The 9,641-nt window shown below is 39.9% G+C and overlaps 1 protein-coding gene across 1 annotated transcript; it reads left to right on the top strand.

The window, feature by feature from the left end:
- The first annotated feature begins 709 nt into the window (after positions 1-709).
- CDPF1 (cysteine rich DPF motif domain containing 1) lies at positions 710-9,437 on the top strand. The gene is made up of 3 exons (XM_010213404.2): positions 710-999; positions 3,195-3,306; positions 8,919-9,437. Exons 1-3 carry the CDS (start codon positions 887-889, stop codon positions 9,066-9,068), a joined length of 375 nt encoding a protein of 124 aa, XP_010211706.2. The 5' UTR covers positions 710-886; the 3' UTR covers positions 9,069-9,437.
- Positions 9,438-9,641: the final 204 nt, after the last annotated feature.

The following is a 9,641-nucleotide window of genomic DNA, read 5'->3' as shown; positions in this document are numbered from 1 at the left end:
CCTGAAGCTCTCATGCTATCAGAGTCTCATGACTGACAGCTAAACCTTTTTAATGGGTGCCTGAAGTCTTTTTGACTTCAGCATCTTACCTGTGGATTCTTGGTGCGTAGAAGCATGTGGGTCCATGTTGCAGGATTTTGGTCTGTGAGGACAAACCTATCTATAATTTTCTCTAAAAATTATAGGACCTAAACATTTTTGAGGCTACTTCCTTCTCTGCCCTTGTTTGTTTGAATGGGTCAGTACTCTAGATAGACACATGGCGTCACTGTATCAGCCTTATTTCCTGTGGAAGCCAGATAATAACAAGCAGATGTAGTTAAGCTCCCAAAATTCTGTTTGAAGGTGACAAACAACACCCAAGAAAAAAATATATAGTCATTCTTATAAGTAAACCATTGCAACACGAGCCTTTCTGGTACCTGCCTCCCAAGTGGAGTCCCAACCCTTCCACAGGCTCCATTTGAGGTTTGTGAGAGGAGCTGGATGCAGCAGCCTTGGATGGGGATGTTGCACACAGGATGGGGAGGTGCTAATGGAGCATAAGCCTTGGTTGAGCAAAGGGTTTTTCAGGTCACAGCTATGTACTTCATTACCTAAACTCTTTCTTCGATCAAGCTATAAATTAGTAGGTGGGTTTTTATAGTTAGGCTCCAAGGCTGTTATTTCCAAACCTGTCCGAGGAATTTGGAAATGTATCCAGGGAAGTGAACTTGATTTAGGAGAAATGATCTGCTAATCAAGGCTTGCAACAGTCAATTCCCTGCTGAATATTAATTTGCATAGCCAGATGTCCCACATTAGTTGAATTATCTTCCAAATATTTTCCAGGTACAGCATTTTGAAACTAAAAGATATATATTTTTTTCTTGTAGGTAGCTTAAAAATGGATTCTCACAAAGAAGCTCAGCCTAAAGGAGAGTTTAAATGTCAGTTATGTGGCTTAACAGCTCCATATACCTACTATGGGCAGAAGCCACCAAACACGCGCTCAATTGTGTGAGTACAATTTTTTCATATTTTATTTATGCTATGGGCAGTATAAGCTTTGTTCTGTGGAATGATGTATGTTCCATAAACTCAATAATATGCCATATTAATATGAGGTTTCGGATTTAAGATGACCTTCATTTACCAAAGGAAGAAAATGATAAAAATTGTCAACATTGATAGCAAAGAGAGGAGGAGGGGAAAAAAAAAAAATCTTTCTCATCCTGCTCCAGCGCAATGCAAAGGCTCATATTTAATCTATTTCCTAACCACACTGACCACCCTACAATTTCCCTATTCCATAATTTTCATGGTAGAATATTGTTGACTGTCAGCATAGCATTTCTGGGAACAGCCCTTTACCTCACAGCTGTATCAACTGGATAATAATGTAAACACAACATGAATTATGTACATATGGTAAAAACACTTCTTAAGTGCTGTTTAATATTTGCAATTTCAAATAGCTCTTTTTTGGGGGGGGAGGGGTGAATTAGATAATTTGGCAGAATGTGTAGCTCTAAAATGTGTGGAAATTTAGTACATAATTACATTTCAAGAGGCTGAATCTTTTTTCTTCCCTATCACAAAGGGATAGTTTGTCAAGAAATTATGCACTCGTGACTCAGTCTGCGGACATTAAACTCCCCGCAAAACAAACATTTACCTTTAAATATATGAGTAGCTCTTTTGAGGCTGTGCTGGTCAATGAACCCATCAGCAGACGCGGTCAGGACCTCACTGGGACTGGAAGTCAGGCATATACTCAGCATTTCAGCCTACTGAGACTGCTCAGTTACTTGTAAAATGGAAACAGCTGTTGGTCAGTGCCTGCTTGGGCTGAGATCAGTTCTGTTATCTTTGGGCAGCTGTATTTTTATCACTCCAAATTCTACAGTGCTACTAGTTTTCTTCCTTCCTTTCTGAAGAGAGTCAGGCCCTCATGTAAAGAATCTGAATCAAAGCTGAATATGGCTCCTGCTTTAAAATTTCTCCAGCTCATTGTTATCCTCTTGGCTTTATTTAAGTCATTCGCATTCAAACAGCAAAAGCATACTTGGGCTATAATAATAGCCCTTCCATAAATGCACAGGAGAAGTACCTTTAGAGACTGCCTTTATTGATTTATTTTCTGGTCTGCTGGTAGACCTAAGCACTGCAGGAAACGTATGCCTAACAGGGAGGCTTGTACAATGGCCAAGTCTCTGCATTGGTGATGGGTATGTTAATTCTGTGAGCCTTGCAAGGAGAGCTTTGCAAAGGTAATCCAGCCTTTGGATTAGAACATTAGAAGATTTGTTGTCAAGCTAAGACACCTGGTCTTTCCTAACAGCAAAGACTTTAGCCCTACCATTCTTTGAATGGAGGGGAAAGTGAGAAAGGAGTATTCCTTTCTCACAGACACGCACATATAAATGTTTTTCTATGTATGTAAAGACACAAGTAAAGGACTGAACAGGTTGTCAGAATATCTTTTGTACTCCGTTGTACTACAGAGTTCAGTCTGATTTATATAAATAAACCAGGTGTGCAAAATGTCCTGTGCAGACATTAACCAAACTGCGTTCAGTAAGGCTTTGCCTGGAGCTCTCAGGAGGAATAAGGCATTAGTCTTTCCCAAGCAGGTTGCCAAGTTGCTGGTAAATGCGCTCCCTGAATACCCTGAAGCAAACAGAACAGTCTCAGAGATAAGGTCAGAATATTTCAGATCATTATAATGCTCTGTACTAATAGCTCCTGCCTGCAAGAGACAGGAATCGTAACTTTACAGCAGTGGCTTGAGAGCAGTAAAAGCTCTTTTTATTCTATACTTGCACACATATATCTTTCAAAGAGAATCTCTAATTAGAAGTTCTACAATTGAGATGATAACTTGACAAGGTACCATACATGTACCACTGGCCATGCGAAGGAGTGCCTATGAAAAATGGAAGATAAAAAAACACTTCAAGTGGAGCACTAAGAAAATCTTAGTAAGGCCTGAGATGATCACCAATTGCTCTGTTTTGGGGAGGAAGTGCCACATTTTAAGCCTGAAGGGAGACACAAGGTTGATTTTAAAAAGGAAGGAGGCTCCAGGATCACTTGTACAATACTAGGCACGGCAAACCAAGGAGAGAGGACTTCTGCCTTTTTATCCCCCCTTTAATTCTCTGTTTGAGCTCTTCCCCTGCCTTTAAAAGCTTGGAATTATTCTCTTCTAGGCTTTTGGAAGAGTGCTATGTAATGAAGGATCCTTTCACCCCTGACAAGGACAGATTCCTCATCCTTGGGTCTCAGTGCAGTTTGTGTAGCAAACTGGTGTGTGTTAGCACGGTAAGTAACAAGCAAAACAAGCATTTTGTCACTTCTTTTTGGTCCAACCCCTGTGACCTGTTAGAGAAAGGCGGAACAACAGGAAAGACCCAAGCAGTCTATTTTTAAGGCACGCTGGTTGTCTGTCCTGTTGGATCCCCCAGATAAAGCCCTTCATATAAGTAAATGAAAGGCATCACAAAGTTTAAGTTTTTGCTCTATTTAAAGTTTCCTATATTTGCACAATCCAACCCCGCAAATGCAGTGAATGCACTTTTCCACTGTCTTAGCACAGGAAAAATGTGAGGGAGATCATGTGTTGCTTCAAGACTCTCAGGTCCTTTCTTGCAGCAGCATACTATGCCAAGGGTTTGTTTTTTTTGTTTGTTTGTTTTTGTTTTTTTTTTCCATAAAGAAGATATGAATGTCTACAGGTGGTTAGGTTTGCACCATCCTCTTTCTAAAAGGTGAGGTAGAAAATGAGCAGGGAGAAGAATTGTGAAGTGCTGTGGCAGACCTCTGAAGAAGCAGGAATTTGTGTAGCAGCCTCTAGGCAACCGTAAGCTATGAATTCTGAGTGTGGTTCAGAGAGGTGGTGTAAAATTACAGTTGCCTTAATTCCTTCTCCTCAGCGCAAAATTGGTCCTTTTGTTTGCTGTGAGTTCAAAGTAAAACTGAAGACAAGTTATTACACAATTATCAGTGTCCTGAGGCTGTACTCTGCTTCTTTGAGGCAGTACAATGAACGGAGAAAATGTTTAGGTTAGACTCTCTTACCTTTGTGAGCCAGTTGTGTGACTGAAGAGATATAGGCAAGACACATACATGGCTCATGCATGATCGTCACTGGGAGATATTTGGCCATCTGATCATTTTCACAGTGGCATGTATTTGTTAAACTGGACCATTGCCCTCGTAGCAGCCAGATCCTAGCATTCTCTTTGGTTTTCTGAAGTGCTACGCTTCAATGCAGTTGATCACATGTGTGAAAGCACAGCTCAGTCTTGAAGATCAGTTTCAACAATTTTCAAATTTAACCATTTCAGCCATCCATAATGGCAGCAATCAGGGCCCAACGTTGGTGATGTGATCCTTGCTAAAGTAGCTAGTAGCAGGAGTTAAAAGAAAGAGAAGAGAAAAAAAATGTGAATGTCTTTGTGAAGATGTGAAATGGTATGTTTGGTGGCCAAGCCTGCTGACCATACTAACCTTTGGCCCTGCTCAGAGCATGAGGTGAGATAATCTGGGCAACTGAAACAGCTCAGCTGCCAATGCCAACAATTTCTGTGGGGGAACTAGAACAAATTCACTTGAACAAAAGACAGGGTCAAATTACACCAACAAAATTCAGAGGGTTTTGGACAGATGCAGCCAAAAGGAAATTGGCACAATTGGACAAGTTTAGCTACAGTTGTGACTTGCAGGGCATTAGCATCAAGGACAGGTTTGGTACACTGACCTAAGAGGCAAAAAAGTGTACAATAACATCTTTCTCCTGGTTCAATTTGTTTTACATTTCTGAGGCCTTTCCTGCCATTTAAAAGAACGAAAATCACAAAAAAAAAAAGAAAAAAAATGAAAAAGAAAAAGAAAAAGGTCAGACTAGAGGCTTGAAACCACCATTTATTTTCCTTTCTGGCATTACCAGAAACCACTCCTATGGGAGCCTATTGAAGCCCTCAAGCTCTCTGGTTACGTCTTTGATAGCTGAGCTCAAGTGTCCAGAGCTGGTAGCTCAAGGCACTTGTGCACCTACAATGTGTAGAGGCAAAACTCCCGTGTGAGCGGGATCTTCCTTGTGGCAGTGTCCTGGTGGGGCTGGCAGTCAAGTCACTGCTCTGAGCAGCCAGAGTCAGAGCAAACATAGAAGCAATAAAGCTAGTCAGATAGTTGGACTTAGGAACTTTTATTCCTGCCCTAACAAGCCAGCTTTATCGTTCCTTTTTAACAGCACCGGATTTAGCAAATCAGGCATATTTTGAGCAAACTTGAGCATATTTTGCTGCTTTCATTCCCAAATTCTGTGGTTTGAATTTAAGAATTTGATAGATATTTGCCAGTCTAGAAATAACACTTACCAGAAATACTGAAATTTGGCATCTCAGTAGTTTTCCACATACTGTATCTTAATGAACGTGGGGCGAACGTGGGGCTCTGCCTTTGAAAGATTTATTAATTATTTAATTTAGGGCATGACAATCTATAGAGGACATGATCAGTGAGCTGGGGGGAGCCTCTCTTAATCTTTTGGCATTCCTGGCTATTTTGGCTATTGTGGAAAAATGTTGATCTTTTACCTGTTTTTTATCTAAGTCTTCAAGATATCCCTGGTAGTATCACTCAAAGCAAAACCTTGGTTGTAAATAATTGAAAATAGATTTCTTACCAAACTGGCCAGGCCAGATAGTGAATCACATACATGAGTATGGTTACAAAATGTGTTTAGCAATACAGCTTAGGTAACATTGGAAGAGATTTACAGAAATGATAATTACTGCTGTAAACACCCACACCAAAGTGCATAAACACATACTATTCCTCTTTCATGTAGGGAAAATTAGAGTGCAGAGAAGTAAAAACCAAGGCTGAGACCCAAAGCTGGGATAGTAATTCCATAGGTTGTTTTAGTTTCTGCTTGTGCTTGACCCAAGCAGATAATTCAGCCCTATTCTGAGTATTTCCATCATGTCTTACAACAAAGTATTGAAGATGAAGAAAACTGTGCTTCCTTCTGCCTTTTGTGGCAGAACGGCAGACTTTTATGATGGAAAGCTTTCAGTGACAGATTGCTTTAATTTTTCTGTTACTTCAAAATAGTAGATTAACCCAAGGCAAAATTAGGAGATTTCTCCCTTTAGATTTGGCAAAGGCCAAATTGGATATAGTCTTCTACCTTTTGTATCCAAGCAGCTGATCAGATTTTAGGCTTTTCTTGAGATATCCCTTACACTGGCTGGAGTGCCTTTCCTTGCAGTTGGTGTGGCAAGGAAAATTAAAACTTCAGCAGCTGTTCTGCACGGTGCTCATTAGCTTGCTTCTTCAAATATTCTTTCAAGTCTCACAAAGTTCATTTATTTCAGTCAGCTGGCAGCGAAGTTCACTACTAAACAGATCTTTAATACAGTATATGGGTAAGTACTTTGGGTCCAACCATAAATAGTTCTTCCAATGATTAGCTGTAATGTCTTTAAATATGCCAAAACACCATACAAAGAAAGATAATAGCAATGATTTTAAAAACCCTTAGCAAAGTGACTGCCCTTCTCCCTGTTGCCCTTTCAGAAAAGTGGAGAGGAAGCGATAGCTGACTGTATTGGTCATTTAAAACAGTTTTAATTAATTGCTTCTTTTTGTTGTGACACTAAACAAAGGAAAAGAGAAGAGGTGACTTTTGAAGAAGAGAAGAAAATAGGAAGTAAATTTCATCCCTTATTGCTCACCACAGCACATGCTGAATAAGCAGTGACCTTGGACATGACTAGATATTAAGTGATACACGTAACACTGCAGTTAACTTTCCACTCCACTTTCAGTCATGTGAGGACAATACTGGACGTGGTTAGTAAGATTCTTTCCTTTACAGAGAGTTTCCTTTAGAAGTGTGGTAGAGATAATATCCATGTGAAATACTTTCAGATATGATCCTTGTGAAAATAAAATAAAACTCTGTCAGTACGCTTTGGCAACTTAGTTTTGTCTGAATTGGGCTAGTAAGTTAAAAATGAAAACTACATTGAAAACAGGCCTGGCCCTCTTCTGCCTAGGTTGTGGAAGGAGTAAAACATATTAAAGAATTATCTGATTAAGCACAGAACTCTATTAGGATAATGATCAAAAAAGGGCTTGAATGTACATAGTAAGTGTAGTTTGTAGGGCTTCTAAACTTCAGATAGGCTGAGTTAACCTGTGCCTGAGAGAACAGGGGAGGACTGAGGGTATCTCAGCGCACGCTCCAGAGGTGGAGGAGTTCATATTCAGAACTTTGCTCAAGTGTGATTGATAGGCTCAAATCACCCAAAATTATTAGACAGATCACTGAAAGAATGCAAGCTGAGTATTGAGGAGCTGCGTGTGAATGTCGGAGATTGGTGTCTGCAGAAAGGGGCGACTTTCCTCCTCCTACCCCTCTTTGCCTTTGCCTAGCATCCTCTGGGGCAATGTCCATGGCTGTGGAGCCACTACAGTGACCTGAGCTGGGGGCAGCTGTGTGCCATAATGTAATACAAACAACAGCAGGCTCTAATCTCTTCCTTTTCATTGGCATCTTAAAGTATTAAGGATACCAAGAGACAAAAAACAATAGGCTCTAGAGGTTGCACAACTGAAATCCCCTTTCTGACCATTCACAGTGCTTTTCAAGGACAAGGGTGTAGTCTAACAGCACCTCTGAATACAAAGAAACCTGTCAGGCAGTCCAGAAAGGACAATACATGAAGAGAAAGTTATTCCTTGGGCTTGAGAGTCATAAAAGGGGCAGGTAGGTTGTGATTTTGACCTGGTCATGCATTTCCCTACACTCAAGTGCAGATAGTGATATAGAAGGAAAAAAAAAAAGAGAGAGAGAAAATAGAAAAGCAGAAATATCCATGCCAAGTCCCCCCAGTCAGCCATAAATGACTGTTCTGAGAAGAAAACTTTGCTTGATGTTTAGGTATAACCCATACAACCCACCGCTCACAGAAAGATGTCCTGATCCATCTGAACTAATGTCTTTATTTATGTTTAAATCCCCAAGAATAATCCTTCAGCAACACCAGCTCCAGCTTACTGATTAAATCCTATTTGGAATTTAGTCATCGGCATGCCAGGAGAACCATGAACTTCAGCCTTACCACAGGGCAAAAGAATAATATATTAACAAACTTTCCAAGTTGTACACTGCAAAACAGACTGTTTCTGCTTCTTCCCATTCAGTACCTCTCATCTTCTTACTACAACTAACAACATGAAAAATTGGGTCTATAATACCAACTAATCCAATCACAGTTTCATTCCATTTTAAGGGCAACAAAATATTTCTTTTTTGCACAAAAGATTTTATACTTCCCCATTATGAATTCAGACAAGAGACATCAACTCCATCTTTAATACCACATATGTTTTTGCTTTTTAATCAAAAAACATGTGTTTTTGGTTTTTAATCAAAAGAATATGTTCGAGATAAAGGTGGTGAAAGGATGAAATCTTGGTTACTGGATGAAACTGCAGTTGAATTAAACTTATTTAGTTATTCTGCTCATTCACTGAACACTTCCAGGGTGTTCACTGCTATGAACTTAGGTCTGTTGACGTTTCCTTAGGGCAATACCAAGCACATAGGTTGATACAAAAAAAGTTATGTTTTTTGGGAGTCATGGAGCAAGATGCAGCTAAAGTCACTGTGAGCCTCGAGCCTATCTATCTTCTTCGCTTGTGTTTGCCCTTAGGCCACTATGAGGACATTGGCGGGGGAAAAGCTTTCTGACACTTCAAGACTTGCATGGTAGTGCCAGAACTTGGAAGCTGCTCCCAGGAGAAACGGGTCTTCATAAGCTAAATGAGGAAAACAGAGGATTCTAACCATAAACATGATAAAGACAGCCTATAATTTAACCTGTTCCATTTTGTATGTGTACTTTTTTGTTTGTTTGCAGGAATGTAGCCTGTTTTACTCTAAAAGGTTCTGCCTCCCCTGTGTGAATGAAAACCTGAAGGCTTTTCCTTCTGAAATACAAGAAGATATGGATAAAAAGAAGCCCCAACCAAAATCCTTCCCTTCTAAAAAAACGGATGCAAAGACTTAAATACTGAAGGACCAAGATGGACAGTTTTTTGGCTGGGGTTTTGCATCTCTCCGTTTCCAGACTATCATGTTGCTTCTGTTAAAGAAGTGACCTTCATCAGCTTGCTACTACAGAAAGGAGTAACACATTTCCTTATATTTGGCTTGGCTTCAAGCATCATCATGCAGTAGTCGCAGTGCCAGCAGCATGGCCTTAAGGTGTTGAAAAACTCAGAAAGAAAGGCAGACAAGCCTGTTGTCACCACATTAAACGCATGCAGTAAGAAAATATAAACAGCTCAAAGCACAGGAAATATATCCAAATTTCACATTTGTTATTAAAATAATGTTTTGTGTTGTCCTTGACACTCCTACAGTGTTATGAAAAGCAGAGACAGATTTATCTGGCTTAGTTCAGCACACGTCCATGAAGTCAGCATACACCATCATTAACCAGACAATGTGGTCTTTATAAGATTAAAGTGGGCAGGGAGCTTAAGATTTATTTTTTTCTATCAAAAAAAAAAAAAAAAAAACCCTGTTACAAGAAAAGAGTTTTGAAGGTCATAATCTCAGGCCTACTTCTGAAAGTAAG

This window comes from Tinamus guttatus, unplaced genomic scaffold (assembly GCF_059628265.1).
Source record: "Tinamus guttatus ecotype Peru unplaced genomic scaffold, ASM5962826v1 Tinamus_guttatus_pri_ptg000749l, whole genome shotgun sequence".
Classification (NCBI taxonomy): Eukaryota; Metazoa; Chordata; class Aves; order Tinamiformes; family Tinamidae; genus Tinamus; species Tinamus guttatus.
Note: the sequence above shows the minus strand (reverse complement) of the source record. Positions and strands in the feature narration are given on the sequence as shown.